At 41.6% G+C, this 22,306-nt stretch overlaps 1 protein-coding gene across 4 annotated transcripts in view; it reads left to right on the top strand.

Moving 5' to 3' along the window:
• The window catches only part of VEPH1 (ventricular zone expressed PH domain containing 1), a 191,430-nt gene that overhangs the window by 79,903 nt on the left and 89,221 nt on the right, over positions 1-22,306 (top strand). For all 4 annotated transcript variants that reach the window (XM_045583631.1, XM_045583630.1, XM_036446347.2 and 1 more), the window contains one exon: positions 10,701-10,921. In XM_045583631.1, the coding sequence (XP_045439587.1) occupies positions 10,701-10,921 (221 nt within the window). The remainder of the gene's footprint in view (positions 1-10,700; positions 10,922-22,306) is intronic.

Here is a 22,306-nt window from a genome sequence, read left to right as displayed (position 1 = left end):
CCCCCTCAAATACCAAGGAGCAACTGTTTAGTAACTTGCTCAAGAAGGGAAACCTTAGTTTAAAGGAAAGGAGAGCATCTGCTCATGGTGGAAAGTAGAAGGAAAGACCAACTGGAAGATGGGCTGGCGACCTAAACTCAAACCACACTCCATCTGACCTCGGAAAAGCTGAGCTTGCATTCTCAACACGATAGTAATGGCATAATGGAAAGCCATGTCTTAACAGTTTAGAATATCTTTCAACTCTGTAGATATGACTTTCCAGTTTGGAATGTCTTTCAACTCTGACCAACCAAGATAAAAGCAGAAATTTCTCTTTTCTAAGAGATCCACAAAGATTTGAGATCAATAGGTGGATCTATTGATAGCTATCATCTATCTTTCTTCCTATCCACCTCACAGATTTCATATTTGCAAATTCACCTACTCACTAAAATGTGTTTGTGACCCCAAATCAATACCTGAGGCACTTCTGGGGTCATTCAGAGGCAGGCACAGAGCAGTGAAAATTTTGAGTCATCGGACACAAGGTTTCCAGCTGAGGTCCAACAAGTCAATGATGGGCCTTCTTTAAGCTCTCTTCTTATAAACAAGTGTCTGTTTTTTCGAGGGTCCTATTTATTGCCACATTTTTCTCTTTTGTTAAAGTGCTCTCTGGTGTTCTTAAATGCAAGAAGGCTGTGATGTGCCTTACAGAGAAAATTGGTGTGATACACAAACTTCATTCATGCATGAGTCATACATAGTGCTGTTGGTTTGACTTCAATTTTAATGAATTAAGAACATATATTAATTAAGATGTTTTTACATAGATTCACATATAAAACAAGGCTTTGTATCAATGAAAATGTGTGACCAGAGGCTTGCAGGAACATATTCCCTTAGGGGCAATGTTTCAGTATCACTAATTCAGTGTTTGAAGTGACTTTTTAGAGTAGGGGTGTCGAACTCAATCAGAGAAGGGGCCAAAATCTAAAATCCAGCCTAAATCGCGGGCCAAATGGTTTACTGAACAGTCATAAACTGTCATTGTGATGGAAACGCAGCGGAGTGCAGTGATGACAGTGCGGTGCGGGCCACATTGCAAGGCCTGGCGGGACGGATTTGGCCCGCGGGCCTTGTGTTTGACACATGTGTTTTAGAGCATAGCTGCCATGAATAATAATAATTGACTGTATGTACACACACACACACACAGAATGATATATCATAATATTCACTGGTAATGGAGTTTACTGAGCAGAGTCATCTAAGGTAAAATAATTTCCTACCTACTCCCAGACTCTAGAATAGGGTGACCAACTGTCTCAATTTGCCTTTGACTGAAAGGTTTTCCAAGATAAGGGACTTTCAATGGTAAAACTGGGGGAAATCCAGGACAAATTGATAAGAATTGGTTTTTCTACTCCAGAATTTCGCAAAGCTGAAGACTTGGGGTGTGTGTGTGGAGTGTGTGTGGGAGGGGACAGGGGAAAGAGAGCCACACAAACTCATCAAATTTTGCTCTGGAGCTAATAATCCCACCACCATTAAGAAAGAGACTCATGCCCTCAGTGGATAGTGCGTCAGCCTGCGGACTGAAGGGTCCCAGGTTCAATTCTCGTCAAGGGCACATGCCCAGGTTATAGGCTTGATCCCCAGTAGGAGAGTGCAGGAGGCAGCCGATCAATGATTCTCATCATTGATGTTGCTATCTCTCTCCCTCTCCTTTCCTCTCTGAAATCAATTTTTAAAAATATTTTAAAAAGAAAGAAAGAGAATCATGGGATAAATACACGCCCAAGAAGTTAAGCAGCACTGGCCCCCCTCAGGCTTCTGAGGGCTCCTAAAGAGGCCTGCATTTCCCTGGCGAAGCTTCATTGAGAAAGCGCTGAGGCCAAACTCATTTGATTTACATTTCTAATAGTTCTCACAAGTGTCTCTCAAAGAGTTGCATTGTGAAGAAATATAATGTTTTTGTCATTATAAAATAAAAAAGCAGGAGACAGGAATGGAGGGGGGATCAGAGCAGGGGGGGGCAGTCAATGGAGGGGAGATAGAACATCTGTAATACTTTCAACAATAAAGACAAACTTTAAAAATAAATAAATAGCAGTGCCACCACCCCCACACACAAATAAAATAAAATAAAACATAAAAGCAAGAATAACAGATGCTGACTAAAATAATTTTATGCAGACAGCTAAAAATATTATCTTCCATTACTGGTTTGCAAATTAATGAAGAGAAGAGAAGAGAAGAGAAGAGAAGAGAAGAGAAGAGAAGAGAAGAGAAGAGAAGAGAAGAGAAGAGAAGAGAAGGGAAGGGAAGGGAAGGGAAGAGAAGAGAAAAGTGTGGATTTTAGGACCAAATCTACATTTCCTAAATCAGCAAAATTCTCAAAATGTTAGAGATCTGGAACTAAAAATTAAAATTATCTGGGAGGTTTAAAAAATTCCCATGCCTGGACCACATCCAATTCAGTCACATTATATGGGACTGGGGAGGGGAGATGTGCAGCCATTACAATATCCTCACAAGGAGAACAGTGTGGAAGAAGGGTCTTGGGAAAGTTCAGCCAAGAAAAGGCAATATAATCAATTGGTGATGCTGTCCTGGGTGCCAGAGAGAAGAAGGTTGCAACACGCAGGGTTGCACTAAAGGGTCTTTTTCAGCCCAGGCCAAGTGGGAACAATCAGAATCCAGGCAGATCTTGATTGGGTCTTGCTCTGACACTGACTTTATCCCCTGTGTGACCTTGGTCAGGTGGTTGGCCCTTTGATATCAGGATCCATCCTGATACTCCTTTGCTAGGTAGTTATTTGTGGGGAGTAAGTGAGGGAGCATATGCCAAGTATCTGACACACAGTGGATGCTTAATAAAGGGAAATTATTGTCGTCCTAACCAGGCACCCACACTTCCATGTTTGGCCACATTCTGAATTACATCCTGTTATCCTGACAAAGAATGACAAAGGAGCTTTATGAAGTAAGACTAGCAGTATTTTAAAAACAAATAAACTAATAAAAATGAATGGTGTGCCGAAACCAGTTTGGCTCAGTGGATAGAGCGTCTGCCTGCAGACTGGAAGGTCCTGGGTTCGATTCCGGTCAAGGGCATGTACCTTGGTTGCAGACACACCCCCAGGAGGGGGTGTGCAGGAGGCAACTGATCAATGTTTCTCTCTTATCAATGTTTCTAACTCTCTATCCTTCTCTTCCTCTTTGTGAAAAAATAAATGAAATATATTTTAAAGAAGAAGAAGAAGAAGGAGAGGAAGAAGAAGAAGAAGAAGAAGAAGAAGAAGAAGAAGAAGAAGAAGAAGAAGAAGAAGAAGTAGTAGTAGTGGAGGAAGAGGAGGAGGAGGAGGAGGAGGAGGAGGAGGAGGAGGAGGAGGAGGAGGAGGAGGAGGAGGAGGAAGAAGAAGAAGAATGGAGTGGCTAAGGCAATGTGGCAATCATATAATCTAGTTCAAGGGTCAATAAATGAATGCTCATGGGCCAAATCCAGCCACACCTGTTTGCTGACTTATTGTCTGGAGCTGTTTTCCCACAGCAAAGACCATATAGCCCGCCAAGCCAAAAATATTCACTGTCTGGTCTTTTACAAAAAAATGTTTGCTGACCCTTGATTTTAATTCTTCTGTTCTTAGTGTGGTCCATGAATGCCTGGGGTCATTAGGGGTTCTATTTTCACAAATAATACCCATACATCAGTGACCTTTTTCACTGTGATAACATTTGCACTGAAAGGACAAAAGCAACCATGAGTAAAGCTGCTGGTGCCTTAGCACAAATGAAGGCTGTGGCACCAAACGGTGTTTATGGCTGTATCTTCCCCACCACATACTTGCAGGAAAAAGAAAAAAAGCCAGTTTCACATAACTTAGGGTTTCTCAGCCTTGGTTCAAGGGGGGATGTTTAGCAGTATCTTTAACCATTAGATATCTACTGCCAGCTCTTTCTCCCTTTCCCCATCTGTACCAACTGAAAATGTCTCCAAAAATACATCTTAAAATTTTCAGTATTACCTTCACATATGATAAATATGAATAGGTATAATTCAGATAAACGAAAACTTTCTATAGAGAGTAAATAGGGTCCTGTGATTAAATAGTTTGAGAAATGCTGGTCTTTTTGTATTTACAGAGTGTTCTATATAATAAAAGCCTAATATGCAAATTGTCCCCATGGGTGTTCATTCGACCGAGAGTTCGACTCCTCGCTATGATGTGCACTGACCATCAGGGGGCAGCATGGAACATGGTGGGCTTTGGCGATGTGGCACCAGCAGCGGGTGCTCAGGTGCCTGCAAGGAGCCTGCAAGGAGCCTGCCCCATAGTCGCACAGCCTCTTCCGGGTGAGCCAGGCCACAGCTGCCAGGACCACCAGGGCCAGTTGGTTTCCCCATGGGTTCACACAGGAGCCTGACTTGGAAAGAGCTCACTGCCCACCTGGCTTCCATGTGGCACTGCTGGGTGGTCCAGAGGCCCATGCTGTGCCCCGGCCATGCTCACTGCATCTCCACGTGGGAACTTGGGCACCAAGACTCAAGTGGAGGGGAGTGCACAGGGGCCTGGGGGCGCAGATGCTGCCCAGGGCCCAAGAGATCAGCTGGGACATGCCCTTCCACACCAGACACTCACACTTTGATCATTGGCCAGGCTAGGGACTGCACCTGTGCACTAATTATATGCACCGGGCCTCTAGTTTTATAATGTTTATATTACTAAATCAAAAACAATCAAATAAAAGGACCACATAACTGCCGAAATCAGTTTGGCTCAGTGAATAGAGTGTCAGCTTAGGGACTGAAGGGTTTCAGGTTCGATTCAAGGGCATGTACCTTGGTTGCGGGCACATCCCCAGTAGGGGGTGTGCAGGAGGCAGCTGATTGATGACTCTCTCTCATTGATGTTTCTAACTTGCTATCTCTCTCCCTTCTTCTCTGTACAAAATCAATAAAATATATATTTTTAAAAAAGGACCACATAACTGATAATGAACAAGGAAAAATATGAGCATGGGTGAGTTTAGAATTCTTGACAGGAGGGGGCTAAGGTATATAGCCAATGAGGACACAGCTATAGAGACAGAGAGGGTAATGTGACCTTGAGCAAGTTGGTTTTCTATCTGTGCCTCAGTTTCCCCCGGCACTGATCACAGGACTTACCTCATAGTATTATTGGGAGAAATGTAGAAATATATATATTTTTATTTAATTCTTTATTGTTTAAAGTATTATATATGTCTCTGATTTTTCCCTGATTGACCTCTCCCTGATTGTTCCCATCCCCAGCACATGCTCTCACCCCCTATTGTTTGTGTCCATGGGTTATGCTTATATGCATGCATGCAAGTCCTTTGGTTGATCTCTCATTCCCCCACAACCCTTCCCCTCCTATCTTCCCTCTAAAATTGGATGGTCTGTTCTACACTTCTATGTCTCTGGATTTATTTTAGTTCATCAGTTTATGTTCATTATATTCCAAAAATGAGTGAGATCATGTGGTATTTATCTTCCTCCAACTCGCTTATCTCATTTAGCATAATGCTCTCCAGGTCCATCTATGCTATTGCAAATGGTAAGGGTTCCTTCTTTTTTACAGCAGCATAGTATTCCATTGTGTAGATGTACCACAGTTTTCTAATCCACTCATCTGCTGATGTGCACTTAGGCTGCTTCCAAATCTTAGCTATGGTGAATTGTGTTGCTATAAACATAGGCGTGCATATATCCTTTCTGATTGGTATTTCTGGTTTCTTGGGATATATTCCTAGAAGTGGAATTACTGGGTCAAATGGGAGTTCCATTTTTAATTTTTTGAGGAAACTCTAATCTGTTTTCCACAGTGGCTGAACCAGTCTGCATTCCCACCAGTAGTCACAAGGGTTCCTTTTTCTCCACATCCTCTCCAGCACTTGTTTATTGATTTGTTGATGATAGCCATTCTGACAGGTATGAGATGGTACCTCACTGTTGTTTTGATTTGCATCTCTCAGATGATTAGTGACTCTGAACATGTTCTCATATAACTCTTGGCCTTCTGTATGTCCTCTTTTAAAAGAGGTATATTTAGGTCCTTTGCATTTTTAAAACATATAAGTTTTTAGATTAAGTGCTCTCTGTAAGCTAGCTATTATTATTTTAATAATAAATAATCAATTTATGTCAGTAGAAATGAGGCTAGGTATAAAATTAAAATGTACTTCCCTAGGTGGTTTTGCTCAGTGGATAGACCATCAACTTGGAAATGAAGGGTCCTGGGTTCCAGTCAAGGGCACATGTCCAATTTTGGACTTGATCTCTAGTGGGGGCATGCAGGAGGCAGGCAATCAATGATTCTTTCTCATTCTTGATGTTTCTATCTCTCTCTCCTTCTCCCTCCCTCTCTGACCATGTCCCCACAATGAGGTGACTGAAAGCAGAAAAAATGCAATCACTGGTTCCTAAAACAAAATATCATGAAGCCAAGAAAGAAATCAGAATCTCCTAACCCCCTTCTTACCCTAACATCACACTTTCTAATCCCAAATTATATCTGTTACTCCTGAGAGGTACATGGACATGTTCCAAGGTTTCAGACTAACCATGTGAAGTTGGCTCTATTTCATATTTTAGTTCCAGAGCCATGATTTTTTCTTGTTCCTGCACTGTGATTAATTTTCCCTTCAGCTCAATTTGCCTGCCAGAAGATCATTCAGAATTATGTCGTTTTCAGCAAATGCTCATACAGCCATCTTCACCTTTAGGAAAACAAATGCTCTAAAGAAAAATCTTGCTAATTTTTATAATGGAAAGAATTCTTTATTTTTTTAAATCCTCACCCAAGGATATGTGTAGAGAAAGGAATGGAAAGAGAGAGAAAGAGAGAAAAATCAATTGCCTCCTCTACACACCCAGAGTGGGGGATCAAACCTCAAACCTATGTATGTGTCCTGACCTGGAATCAAACCCACAACCTTTTGGTGTACAGAACAATGCTCCAACCTATTGAGCCACCAGGCCAGGGTGAGAATTCTTAATGAGATTGTAGGGACACTTAGATAAGCACATAAAATGTGGCATAAAAAGATTGCTAAAGAGAAATCTGAATCAGAAGCTGAGGAAGTTACTTGTAATTTGAAATTACATTCTCAGTAGAGAAATGGCACATCTCCTGAGTCGCAGTTCTTACATCTCCTGACCTCCCTGTATTGAACAGGGTGACTTTTGCTGTAATTATTCTCTATGGTTACTGAGAAGGTTGGGTTTAGATTCTAAAAGCTTGTTGAATTCAAGTATCTCCTTCTCTGTGAGATCTGGCCTGGTGACACTATTTAACATTGACACCTTCCCTGCCCCATCTTTTTTTGAGGCACACTTCTCTATCCAACACACTACATATTTTACATATGCGTCTTATTTATTATCTGTTGCCTCATGATCATGGCAGGTCTTTTCTTCAATTCTGTGTTTCTAGCTTCTATAACGGGTCCTAGCACTTGGTAGGGACTCATCCAGCTTTTGTCTTTAAATGGGGAATGGAAAATGTCCCTGAGATGCATTGCATACTATGAATTCACATTCAAAGCCCTTGCAATGCATGAAAGACTCTATATTGCAATATATACATATATACATATACATATACATATACATATACATATACATATATATATATATATATATATATATATATATATATATATATATATATATATATTAGGAGCCCAGTGTGTGATTCGAAATAGAGCAGCACTGCCCACCCTCGAGTCACCCAGCCAGCCCTCCCTCCCTCTCCGGCCCTTGAAACAGCTGTGACCCCTGCTGATCAGGCACCTCCCATAGCACAAGCCTGCAGTGCAGAGGCCCCTGCTCCCCTGTCCCCAACTCTGGGTGTGCAACCTCCTGTCTGGTCAATCTGTTATGGTGTCCCACTTAATTAGTATATTTCATATATATATATATAAAATATATTTCATATATATTATATTTGTATATATTATATACATATATATGAACATCTAAGTGTCTTTCTGTAACCTGGGAATTGTATGAGCCAAAAATAGAAAATGGGCTTTCAGGAACTTGTTCCAGTGGTCTTATTTTTTATTTACCTAATATTTTAATCCTTTAATGGATACATACCATATTTTCCGGCGTATAAGACGACCCCCTAATTTTACAGTTAAAACATAGTTTTAGGCCTATATTTGCTGTATAAGACTACCCCTCACTTCAAAGAAAAGACTTTGCCGTCAAGATCTGCAGGTGATTTTTGTGCAATTTTGGTCTTTTGCCCCTGATTTTCGGTTGACTTTTTTTCATTTCAAAAGTCGTCTTATACGCTGGAAAATACGGTATCGCTCCAATTAGCTGTCAAGCTATGTATTCTACTCCTCCAAGAGATGTATTTCAGTGCAATTGTACATGGAATCTTTGAAAACAAAGTTAAGTATTTAAGAGTAGAGAACTTCACTACTTCAATCTGTTCTGAAATAACTATTTCTTATAAAAGCACAGATTCCTTTGCAACAACATGCTTTATTTGTCAGGTCATATTTTGGCACGTGAGATTGCTTCAAATAATGAACAGAGACATACACACTGGGTGTAGACTCTGCAGGCTCAGTCCTGTGCCAGGCAGATGACTGATATATGAGAAGTAGCCCCTTTAGGAGACTTGACTGGTACATGTGACCACTAGAGAATTATAAATGAAAGGGGGATTGTGGGTCTCTTAAAGGCAGAGACTAATTCATCTTTGTCATCTAGAATCTGGCACTAGCATATATATGCATGTAATACCCATTTTATAACTAAATAAAAGCAAGAATAAAAAAATGATCAAGTGCTAATCAAGATTTTAAAAAATAATCTATAATACAGTGAAAATTCAGACAGAAATGGGCACAGTGGAGAGCTTCATGGTGAAGACAGGACAAGATTTTATATTGAAAGAAATTAAGGCATCAAATGCTTGAACAAGGGGTGAAAGGGAGTTCCTGGTTAGAAGAGTAATTTCGACCTATACATTTATCACTTGGGATTTTGAGCATCAACTTCCAATGTATATACTTATTTAAAATTATACATATTTTTCTACTATGCTAACATTATAAAAATGTTGAATATATAAAAATAAGATTTTAAAAGAGGAATTAAAAATGAAATAAGCCATATTTAAAATTTATTTTTACTTTTTAATGGTATGTCATTATTTATGTTGGGTGCACATTTGCATTTCAAGTAACTTTATTGACAATTTTTAAAAATTTGGATAAGTTCTAGTCATGCTGGGTTAAATTATAGCACCTCCTACTATGGCTGCTGAGGAGTTTTGATAGGTATAGGAAACACATCAGCTAATCCATTTTCATGTTATTCACTCATGCCTGCATTGTTCACGTTATTGTTCTTCTTCAGTTTCTTTTAAGTCATTTGTGAGAGTTAACTTGACTAAAACTAATACAATCTACTTGTTTGAGCAAGCACATGCACTGTGGAACATACTGAAAGATGCCCTAAGTAAACAGATGAGTGAGCATGTCGTGTGGAGAGGAGGTGAACTTTGGACACGGGTTTGATACAAGGCAGATGGATGGATCCAGGATTGACCGGGCCTCTCCTGTGTAGGTAGAATTAGTGAGGCACAGACTTGGAGACGGTCCAGAGAAAGTCACAAACTTGGGAAAGGTAGATGTGGGAGGTCAGATTATTAATGGTACTTGAGAGATGTAGACCAGGTGAGATAGGTCAATGAGACTATTTACCTATTTTTAAAGAAAGGAGTAACAGAACCAAAGTTTTATATTAAAAAGTTTTATTTGAAAATCAGGGGGAAAAAGTAAAACTTCAAAGAAGCCAATTCAGAGGCACTCTGAACGATACAGTTTAGCTTCAGCTAGCTCTCTAAGTAAACTCCCATAGTACTGCCATCTGCAGGTCCCGGGACTCTTAAAATATAGACCTTTGTTCTTCATTGTTCTTCCTCATCCCCTCCCCTCAGGTTTGTTGAGGTATGATTGGCAAGTTAAATTATAAGATATTTAAAGTGTTTAATGTGATGACTTGATATACAGATACACTGTGGAAGTATTCCCCCATTGAGTTAATTAACATATCCATCACCTCACATATTTTAGCAAATTTCAATTACGCAGTATAATGTTATCAGCTGTAATCACCATGTTATACATGAGGTCCTCAGATTTTATAATCTTATAACTAAACATTTGTACCCTTTTATGCTCCCTATTTTTCCCTTCCTGGCAACCTCTTTTCTGGTCTCAGTGTGTAGAGTGTTTGTTTGTTTCAGATTCCACATAAAACTAATACCATGCAGTATTTGTCTTTCTCTGCCTGGCTTATTTCAGTTGGCATACTGTCCTCCAGTTTCATCCATGTTAATACAAATGGCAGGATTTCCTTCTTTTTTATGGCTGAATAATATTCTATTGCATTTTCTTTAAATTTTCTTTAACCATTCATTTTCAATGGACACTTGTTTCCATGTCTTAGACATTGTGAATAATGCTGCAATGAATATGAGAGTGCAGCTATTTCTTCAAGATAATGATTTCATTTATTTTGGGTATATTCCCAGAAGTAGGATTGTTGGATCATATGGTAGCTCTATTTTTAATTTCTTGAGGAACCTCCATACTGGTTTTCATAGCGCCTGTCCTAGTTTACATTCCCACCAACACTTGTACATATTCTTTGTTGTTCTTGGCAGGAGAGAGCCAGGAGCTGCCTGCCATTTCTGGTGAGTCAGCTGGCCAACATGGAGCACTCCTTTCACCATATCCTCCTGCTGGAGATTAAGAGCATCACAGACACATTCTCCTCCCTCCTGGGCCCTCAGAGCAGAGACATCTTCCGCATGAGCAACAGCTTCATTGCCATTGCCAAGCTCCTTGCCAGACAACTGGAAACCACCAAGCCCCAAAGTGGCAGGTGAGCGGGAATTACTATGGACACGGGAATCTGTTGAGAACCCGGGGAGGCGGAGCACAGGCAGCTACACTTTCTTTTGTAGCTATTAAACTTACCAAAGAAAGCCAAACCCACTACCTCAACCTAGAGTAACCTCTAAATTATGACACTTACCAGAACTTCTTCTAAATATAGGGTACTCTCAAACACCATCCCTCAAGGGGTTCATAATCAGACTATGTGACAGGGTTTTCACAGAAGTGCCAACAATGAACTAGGGAGCATGAGACACATTACTGACCAAAAGCCAGGAAATTAAAGAGTGTTTCACAGAGAAGGTGAAATTTAAGTTCATTCCATATTTATTGAGTAGTATTCATGTGCCAAGCATCTGTGTAGGTACTAGAGAAAGTTATATAGGATGAATAATAAGAGTAGAAAGGACAGGGCAAATAGAAAGGACACTCCTCACATGCAAGGATATAAGAGCTCAAGAGTGTGTGAGCTGGACTAAGGAAAAGCAGTTGATTCAATGTGGCAGGTTTAAGGTCATCAGGGTATGAGTCTAAGCCGAAAAGTTAGGTCAGAGGCAGATTACCAGAGGTCTTACATGCTTCATCAAAGGGTTTGTCCTGTAAGCAACATGGAAGCTTGGGAAGATTTTAATCCAAGGAATGACCATATAGTAGGTGCTTAATAAATATTTTCTCACCAACGGACTAGATGAATGAGGAAGTGGCTAATGTTATGGAGCTCTGGATGGATTTGGCAAGAGCAGCAGGCTGGCCAGAGAGAGAGAGCGACCGGGATGTTAGTTCAGAAACCTTAACAATAGGCTCCTTCAATTGTGGTCGGTGGTGGGGAATTTAAGAAGTTGGGGCAGCCGAGACCGGTTTGGCTCAGTGGATAGAGCGTCGGCTTGGGGACTGAAGGGTCCCGTGTTCGATTCCGGTCAAGGGCATGTACCTTGGTTGCGGGCATATCCCCAGTGGGGGGTGTGCAAGAGGCAGCTGATCGATGACTCTCTCTCATCGATGTTTCTAACTCTCTATCTCTCTCCCTTCCTCTCTGTACAAAATCAATAAAATATATTTTAAAAAAAATAAAAAATAAGAAGTTGGGGCAGATCATTATAATGAGAGAGAGAGACCAGGATTATGAGGAATTGATCACTAGTAGGAGGTGTGGTGAGGAGAAAGGGAGAAGATTGGATGAAACCTAGGGATTCTAGTTTGAGTGACTAAATATACATGGAAGATGATGCTGATAACTAAGAAAAGAGGTAGCAAGAGGGAAGCCAATCTAGAAGGGTCCCTTTGCCCATTCTACAACAGAGGGTATACTCTGGCCAAAGTGGTCATCAAGGTCAACAATCTAAGGAAGACAAATTGTAAAGTGCTCTTTCCTATCAACACCATAGTTTTGGTTGTGTATATGAAAATCTGTCATTACCTGGTTCAATATATAGATGTCTATATACCAGGGCTTCTAACTCTGGTATGATTAAAATTTGGACTAGGTAACTCTTGGTTGTTAAGCTGTCCTGTGAATTATAGAATATTTGCCAGCATCCCTGGCCTCTAGCCATTAGGTGCTAATAGCAAACCTCTCTTTCACTTATGACAACCACAAACATCTCCAGACATTAATAAATCACTCCTACTTGGAAACCACTGCTATCTATATACTCTATTCACAAATGAAATTTTCACAGACCTATGACCTGCCTAGCAACAGCCCAAACACGGCAGCATCCAAGAAATCCAGGGCCAGCATCATGAAGGGGTGATTTGTCATTTATGTGCAAGCACAAAGTTACTGCTGGCCAATGTCCATGGGGTCGTTTCGGAAATTTTGTTTAGAGCTTCTACAGCTGGTGCTTGGGGGAGCCATTTTGTATTCTGCCCACAGCCAGCCTGCTATTTCTTCTTCCCAGTTGATGACTAACATCTGGATCCGATGTGAGCGCATAGGCACATGTTTTGGCCAGCCGCTCATCCGTTCTCTATTGCTTCTACAAATGCAAAGTTGCAAGAGGCCAACTGACATCTGTGAGATTATATGTGTGAAAAAGGTTTATATAAAGGGAAGACATGTTATACAAGGGTATTACATTAGGCATTCTAACAGATAAATTGATCCTTTATAAGTAAGTCCAATCCCATAAGCAATAAACAATTTCTCCATGAAAAGAAGAATTTAGCAGGTATGTAGATAGGGGGAAAACATAAGGTCTCACTATCAAAATGAGTCTTCATTATGAGAATGCATTGAAGTTTCCCTGTATTATTTCTCTGAGAAAAAAGCAAAAAGCAAAGAGGATAATTAAATGTGAAAAGATAAAAGGTCACTAGTCACCTCACGTACTATCACCATTGCCATCGCCACCACCTCTTCAATTCAAAATACTTCACCCAGTTCAACCTCCCCTGTCAATCTCCTTCTGATCGATTATAATTATTCGGTGGGAACTTCAAAACGTTGGTGTGGACAGCCAGCCTTTTGTGGTAACCGCTTCATCCTCTCTGGGATGGTTGCTAAGGCTTCTCTCCCAAAATCTTCTCCCTGAATAGCCTTCATTGTGACCATTTAACTTCAGTAATTTTAATCTGTGCCCCCCAAAAGCAGAAAGGTCGATGCTTTTGTCTAAAGCATCCAGCAAAGTCTGATCTTCACAATTGGCGGGGAAATGAATAAATGAAGAGAGCTTGAAAGAAAATTAAAGATGATAAAATTCAAAACAGATGTCATCTAATTTACAAATCTGACACATAGCCCAGCAGGCCAGATTTTTAGACTCCAGGCCAAAGATATCAGATGATGAAAAGGAAAACAATTAGCATCCTAGAGAGAAGGAAAAACTAAAGCAGACGGGAGCCTTCGTTGTGCAGAGTGACTCTGAATTAATGGGGTGAGCTTTATTAGATGCACCAGGTAAGCACACTGGCACCTTTCTTGTTCCTGTGTCTTAGGAAAAAAGTGCTTACATCTAAATAATAAAACAACAAAGGCTAACAAACAGGACAGCTAAGCAAAGAGTTTAGATTTTGAAATTAATTCTAGGGGGATAACAGCAATTGTGGGTTGGAAAAGAGAAGGAGTTAAGATAGGGGGAAAGGTGTGTGAGCCTTTGAACCACTATCTATTGTGTGCGCTTGCCAGGATCTGGAAGAAGCTGGGGAAGGAGACTTCCGACCACTGTGCACCGGCTAAGCAGCCATTGATCAGAGACTCAAAGGTGCCTTTGCCAAAGGCATGTGGCACCAGGGAGACTGCTCTAATCAGGCACCATCAGAGTTGGGGACAGTTTGTCACAGGTGGTCTTAGTAGGAGGGTCAGCTCAGGCCCCAATTGGGGATGGAAACTTTGAGAGACGAAACTTGTGGAAAGAAAATTGGGGTTGGATGTAAATAGGAGTAATGAGAAAAGGTAGGGAGAAAGGAGGGCCATGGGAAAAGGGAAAAGGCAGAAGGGGAAAGCAGAGGGGAAGGAGATAGAGCACCTGTACAGCTCCAAGTCCAGGGCCACGGTGGTGATCTGAGGGGCAGAAGTGACAGTTCCCTCAGATCCATCTTTCAAACCCCAGCCAAAGCCATCAAAGCTATGGGACTGGGGAGGGGGAGTTGTTTATAAGAACAGTTTTAACTTAAAGTGTGTGATTAAAACTTTCCCAAAAACTTCTTGCTTGGTTAAATGGGCGATATGTTCTTTTGTTGTTTTGGTGGTGATGGTGGTAGTAGTGGTGAGATTTTGTGTTTATTGTTGTTCTGCTTTTAAGAGTTAGGCCTGGGCCGAAACCGGTTTGGCTCAATGGATAGAGCGTCGGCTTGGGGACTGTAAGGTCCCGGGTTCGATTCCGGTCAAGGGCATGTACCTTGGTTGTGGGCATATCCCCAGTAGGGGGTGTGCAAGAGGCAGCTGATCGATGACTCTCTCATCGATGTTTCTAACTCTCTATCTCTTTCCCTTCCTCTCTGTACAAAATCAATAAAATATATTTAAAAAAAAAAAAAAGAATTAGGCCTGGAAAACATTTTAAAAAGGAGAATGAAAGGTAACTTATAGACAAAACCAGTTGGATAGGTGTGTTTCTGACTTAGGTATAAATGAAAAGAGATGGCAGATGGAAGGGGAAAAAATAGAGCATTGTGTGGCCCTAGCAGGGTGGCTCAGTTGGTTGGAGCATCATCTCCATAAAGGTTGTGGGTTTTATTCCCAGTCAAGTCACATTCCTAAGTTGCAGATTCAATAGCAACCCATCAATGGTTCTCTTTCTCTCTCCCTTCCTCTCTTTCTAAAAAAAAAAATCAATAAAAATATATCATCAGGTGAAGATTACAAAAACACACATTGTGTGTGAGAGAATGAATGATAAATAGAATAAGGAGAGCATGTTCACAGTAGAATGGCTCAGGAAATCTGCCTCCTTGGAATAGCCCCAGAGTTTTGGTTTATCCTAAGTTTCATGCAATGAACATCAAAGAGATGAATGACTGGGGAGAGCCAGGAATTTGAGTTAGTCTGTGGCCCTAATGTATAGACAAGTAACATAACCTGTAAAGACCCTTTTCAAACTCTGAGACCTTTTGCAACTTGTCATTCCAGAGTTCCCATCTTGACATCCTGACAGTCACATATGAACCTAACCCTGGGTCATATACAGTCTCTGAAGGCATTGCCCAGGAGCTTCAGTGTGATGCCTCTGTACTGAATCCACAATAGAGATTGTAGAGAGCAGGAAGCCAAGTTCTCTACAATTTTTCAAGGAAGACTGTGTCTATAGGTTTGATTAGCTCTTACTGTTATTAATGGAAGTGAGAGGGCCTTAGCTCCCCCTATTGCTTATGGGGAAGGAGGGGGTTTTCTTGTAATGCCCTGAGAAAAGGAATTTTTGGAGACTCACACAGGGAGAATGAGATATGATGAAAACATTATTTCCGTGGAATTACACCACTGGGTTGCCAAAGTTCTGTTTCCCTTGGTCCAGTCATGGAAAAAAGTAGTTGGGGCTTCAGTAGAGCTAAAACAGAGCCAGTGTCCAGCATTTCTTTCCATTCTGTTGGAGCCAGGTCCAGTGGCAGGGCCAGGCTAGCTGAGCTTCTGTTTCCCACAGTAGTCCATTTGTTCCTTCTGCATGGCTGAGGGCCATTCAGGTATGTGCTTGGAAGCAGGACCAACAGAGCCCTGAGAGTCAAGAGTCACCAAGAGCCAGGAGAACAAACTCCTTTGTTTAGTAGATTAAGTGTTCTCAAATGTTCCCATGCTTGCAGTGGCCACCCCCATTCTGGCCAATGATCTCTGTTCCCAAATTTGACTGACAAGCAAGTACCTTCCCTATATTATCCAACTTTACTGGGCATGAGTCTATCTCCCCTTGGTTGGATCCCTTCCCCGAGTGTTTTGCAGGAAATAGGCCAGCGGTTCCCTGGGGAGTGCGAAGTTGCAGCTTCCTGGAGAAGCTGCCCAAATGACATGCCTACAGTGTCTGGCCTTCCCTTTGCTCCATTTCTAATTTCAATGGTATTATTACTGCATGACAGATTCTATGCTAGGGTCTTTTGCTGCTATATTGTTTAATCCTCACAGCAACAACATCTTTAAATATACAGTATGTAAGGATTGTACAGAGGTACAATGGATCCAATACACCTTGAGTATAGGCAAGAACAAAATAAAATTCTTACCCAGTTTCCCACCCCCTTCTAGGTCCATGACAATCCTTAGAACACTATAGTGTAAATGCCCAGATACCAGCTCATGGAGTTTTTCTTCATTTATTTCTTCAACGTACTCCAATGGATCCCAAATTTTAGCATAGATGAGAATTACAATGTTCATAGTATATCATGGATAATTTAAAAAAATGTAAAGGAATGTCAAGGGTGATTTTTGCCTTTTCCTTCCAAAAGGGGTACCTCAGTAGCCTTTATCATTACCTTCTAGAATGCTCTTTTTGTGCCTCTCTTCCCATCGAAGGCCTCCCTTCTCCCAGACTCCAGTTTGGTTCCACCTCCCCATGAGGTCTTTCCCACTCACTCCTGCCCATGGAGACCTTCTGTCCTCAAACTACTTCAGCTCAAACAGCTTCTCCCCTTGTCTGCACTCACAGTCCTGCCTGGAGTGCTAGGTACCTTTCCTTGTGACCCTCCAGTGTCCCCCAGACTTGAGAGCTAATATTCAAAACCTTTGCTCAGTGGAAAGAAATAGTGGTTAAAGTGCTTACAAGGTGGTTTGGCTAAGGGGATAGAGCATCGGGTTAGATTCTGGTCAAGGATCTCAGGTTCGATTCTGGTCAAGGGCACGTATCTTTGGTTCTAGGCTCTTCCCCAGCCTAGGCCCTGGTCAGTAGGCAACTAGATGACATTTCCTTCACATTAATGTTTCTCTGTGTTTTTCCCTCTCTCTTCCACTCTCTCTAAAAATCAATGGAAAAAATATCCTCAGATGAGGATTAAAAACAACAACAAAGTGCTTACATATAGGGGTGTCGAACTCAATCAGAGAAGGGGCCAAAATCTAAAATCCAGCCTAAATCGCGGGCCAAATGGTTTACTGAACAGTCATAAACTGTCATTGTGATGGAAACGCAGCGGAGTGCAGTGATGACAGCGCAGTGCGGGCCACATTGCAAGGCCGGGAGGGACGGATTTGGCCCGCGGGCCTTGTGTTTGACACATGTGGCTTACAAGAACTCCCATCATTTTAAGCGACGCATGTTTATACAAAGAGAAATTGATTCTTTGAGAGCAACTATTGGCTCACAGAATGTACATGAGGAGGTTCAGGACCATAATTAAAAACATGTGATGTTCTGGGTCAGCATTGCCCCCTGCTTAGAGAAAGCGAAATGTAATTTCACCCCACCAAAGTAACCAGGGTTTTAATTAAAAAATAAGTATATCTTCCAAGCAAGAGAGGTCTTGTGCTAGTCACTTGTACGAAAGGAACATCAGAACAGTTATTTGTGGCAGTAAGTGTAGCTATTGTTATTTCTTCTTGCATGGGGAAGGAAGGAAGGCTTTTGGGGTTTTACCCCTCTTCTCGCTGAAGAGGTTAGAGTCTGACATGTGGTACCATTTATGTTCCATCTGTTGCTCATTTACTCCACCATTTGTCCTCCCTTAAAGCAGTGTTTATGGTGATGTGAAGGTCTGTAAAGGTATTTCAGGAATTCGTTTATCAGCAAGAGATGTAGGTGGGAGACATCATTATCAGCTTTGGAGACAGTGAAGGAAGCCCAGGAAGTGTGAGGCCCCAGAAGGGTTGACTCTGCAAGTGTGGACAGAGGGGGCAGGGGCTGGGGGGCAGGGCCACCCTGCCAGAACAATTACAGCTATGCCAGGGAACCAGGCCCCTTTCCTGTAAGACAGCAGTGTTCAAAATACAAGATACACCTAAAAGGAAAACAGCTTTTCATCAAGCTCCATGGATCGGTTTCCCATTACAAACAAGACAGGAACACCAAACCTTTAGCTTGGAGGCAAGGAAAAAATGCACTGTGAGCGAAGAGGAGAGAGCAACTTGACCCCTACAGCCCTGTGGGAGGGGTGACAGCTGAGGCTAAAACAGTTCTTACTTGACCCCATGACCTAGTTATTTGCTATTTTAGTTCCCCAAATGCTCCTTTTTGGTATCCATCAACACTGAACTTGGAGGTGGCTAGTTGCATGACATTTCCTGAGTTGTGAGCACCGTTTCAATTTTGGTTGAAGGGGATGCCAAAATTCATGTTTCAGATTCTTGTGAAGGGTTGCACACTAATTAAATGTCAATTCTGTTCTGGTGACCATTCCTCTAGGATGTTACTAAGAGATACTAGTGTACAATAATTCTTGTTGGTAACTGCACAATCACCAATCCCATAATAAGTATTACTTATTCCTAGGGTAGACTCAGATGCCATCTGAACTCAACATCTACTGAGAGGCAGTGGGAGAAAGGAGTGAAGTGAGTGCACTCTGGAGGCAGGGTTTAATGCTGGGTTTACTAGTTGATCTTCAGTACGTTACTCAACATCTCTGTCCCTCAGCTTCTCCATCTGCCCCAGTGGATCATGGAAGAAGTAATACATGTAGCCAACTAGATCAGAGTGCCTTGTGCTGAGGAAGCCCTCAGTAAATGTTAACAGCAAAGTGGGGGGAGGGGAGAGAGGAAGAGATCAACTGAAGGACTTGTATGCATGTGTATAAGCACAACTAATGGACACAAGACACTATGGGGGGGAGAGAGGGAGATGAGGGCATGTGCCAGGGGTCAGGGGAGGCTGGGGGAAGATCAATGGGGGGAAAAAGGAGATATATGTACCACTATTTGTAATAGTTTAAACAATAAAATTAAAATAAAATTAAAATTAATAGCATCAGTACTCTGTTCCAGGTGGGTATTAGAGTAGGTGATCTCACTTAGCATGTCCATTAGACCACAGCTACTCAAAGCATAGCTCGTGAACTACATCTGCAAACTGTTCCTTGCCAGCCTGCATCAAGTTATTATAGAGACTAAAATTAAGAGATTAAAACAATGGTTCCCAATGTGGGGCACATGCCCCACAGGGGGACAATTTGATTTTTAAGGGGGGCAATTCAAGAGTGAGTCATTAACAGTGAATTTTTGGCATTTCTTATAGTTCTAGGAGCCTCATATACAGTATATAAATATATATTGTTACATATTTATGCATTTCCGTTCTCTATATGTTTTGAAACTTTATTTGCTATTTTTTTCATATCACTTCATATTATTATTATTTTTAAAACAATTTCTTAGTGATTTCTTCCTCAGTACTTTAACTGTCCTTTCATTCTTTTACTAGAGGCCCTGGTGCATGACATTTGTGCCCGTGGGTGGGGAGGCCCCTCAGCCTCGCCTTCACCCTTTCACAGTCCAGGAGCCCTCGAGGGATATCCAACTGACTGCTCAGGCCCGCTCCCTGCCACTGCACTCGCCAGCTGTCAGCCCAGTTTGTGGCTGACAGTGGGAGTGCAGTGACCACCAGTGGGTAGCTCCAGCACTGAGCGTCTGCCCCCGGTGGTCAGTGTGCATCATAGCAAACAACCAATTGTCTTCCATTAGGTCAATTTGCATATTGCCCTTTTATTATATTGGATTCTTCTCTTTCATGGATGGTATGTTCTTTGGAAGCTTGTTGAGACCAAGTTAATGGCCTTTTGGGCTTCCTCCAGTGAATGGGAGTTCACTTTTTTAATAAGAAGAATTATAAGTCACAGGGGGCATCAGGATTTTAGAGATGCTTAGGTGAGCATGGCCACAAAAAGGTTGGGAACCACTGGCTTAGAACTTTTGTAGTAATTTGACATTGCTACAACACCCAAATACATGAACAGTGGGCTTATATCATGTTTGTCTTTATTTTACTCATTTTATTTCTCTGGTAATTTATTTTTACTGTATTTTACAAAAATATTGGTCTGTGACATATGAAAATAAAAAATAAAAAAGGATGGTTTGAGAAGCATTGCGTTGGATGCTCAACGCAGCTGAGCCTGGACAGATCTCAGAACTACCTATAATAACTAATATTTTACTCCCCACAGTTTCCTTTGGGACCTAAAAAAAGAGATTTCACGAATGAAAGGTAGTGAATATACATGTCAACCATAATTTAGATGCAGCTGTTGTGGACTAGCTCAGCTGAGGAGAAACAATTCTTAATGATGTTCATATTTATTATCATGCAACAGGTGGACTTTGTATTAGCTGGGACGCCGAAGGCTGTCCGCTAGATTTTATTGTAGGTAAAAGCTAAATTCTAGGTGGACTAGGAATTGTCCCCATACACAGGGTTATGTGTACAGTTCAAGCCCCAGCTCATTTATCAGCGAGTTTCACTAACTCTGTTTCTCAATTTCTGAGTTTAACTCTATTTCTCCATTAAAAATAGCATAGGACATCATGTTCGGGGCAGAGACTACGAAAGGATATGGCAAAAAGGAAAAGTTCACCATTGTCCTGCTCTTCCAGCCTCAAAAGCTGGGGAGTGACACTTGTTAACTCTTGTTCTCTCCACGGCAAATACCCCCTCCTTTATCCGCACTACCAGACCCTGTCACCTGCTCATGTTCCCAGACTGTAAAGTCAGGCTAGAAAAAGAGGAGTGTGTTGTTTTAACAGTTCTCACCCCTGATTCAAAGTGTGCTCATGAGATTACCACTTCCCATTTACACCCCTTTACAGCTTGCAAGTGCTTTTGTGACTTGTGCCACATCCAGATGGCCATTTATTAGGATCCAGGAGCCTTCTGTTCAGGCTGCCGCTCATGCAGTCTGCCATTCTAGTCTCAGGGGATCTCCACTGAAGACCCAGGGGACATCTGAACAGTATTTATCAGTGGCAAAAACTGACAAGGTACCTTCACTAAAAATCAATAAGGACCTAAATGTCTTGCCCTGGTCGGTTTGGCTCAGGGGATAGAGCATCAGCCCATGGAGTGAAGGGTTGCAGATTCAAATCTGGTCAAGAGCACATACATCAACTGTAGGTTCCATCCCTGACCCAAGTCAGAGTGTGTGCAGGAGGCAACCAATTGATATGTCTCTCTCACCTCAAAGTTTCTCTCTCTCTGTCTCTCCCCTTTCTTCCACACTCTCTAAATAAATAAATTAATTAATAATAAAAGGATTAACAAAAAACAAACAAACAAACAGACCTGAACATCTTGCAGATTACAAAACTCTGGAATGGGAACTGCATACAGTTTACCATGAACCAGCTCCAAACAGTGCACATACTGTTCTTAGTCTCACCTCTCTGCAAAATGAGTGACAGAAACCCTTAGTGAGCTGCCTTGCTAAGATTAAGATTCTGTTTTCTTGTGGTTTGGGCCAGTGTTTCTCAGACCTGCACCTGCCAGTGGGACCCCTGGGGATTCTGATTTGATAGGAATGGAGCAGAGCCCCATATTCCCAACAACTTCTGAGGGGATGCTGATGTCCAGTGCCTCCACCTAAGTAGCGAGGGCAAGGGCTTTGCACTTTTTGCTCATTTTTAAAAAAAAAAAATATGTTTTTATTGATTTTTAGAGAGAGGAAGGGTGAGGGTTAGAGAGATAGAAACATCAATGAGAAAAAAACAACAACACATCATTGATCAGCTACCTCTAGCACACCCCCTATTAGGGATTGAGCCACAATCTTGGCATGTGCCCTGACCAGGAATCAAAGCTATTGACCTCTTCGTTCATGGGTTGATGCTCAACCACTGAGCCACTCGGGCTGGGCTTTTTGCTCATGCTTTTTCCATGTCCTATTCTCTGTCATGTTGGTTGAATGAAAAGTGAGCAAATAACTGAGCAGCTGCATTTGAGTGGTCATTGTAATTGCTCAGGATTCATACATGAAATACAGAAATTTTTATTTTATTTTAAAAAAATATATTTTATTGATTTTT

This window comes from Pipistrellus kuhlii, unplaced genomic scaffold (assembly GCF_014108245.1).
Source record: "Pipistrellus kuhlii isolate mPipKuh1 unplaced genomic scaffold, mPipKuh1.p scaffold_m20_p_2, whole genome shotgun sequence".
In the NCBI taxonomy this organism is placed as follows: Eukaryota; Metazoa; Chordata; class Mammalia; order Chiroptera; family Vespertilionidae; genus Pipistrellus; species Pipistrellus kuhlii.
The sequence above is the reverse complement of the archived record's forward strand: the minus strand, read 5'-3'. Positions and strand labels throughout refer to the sequence as shown.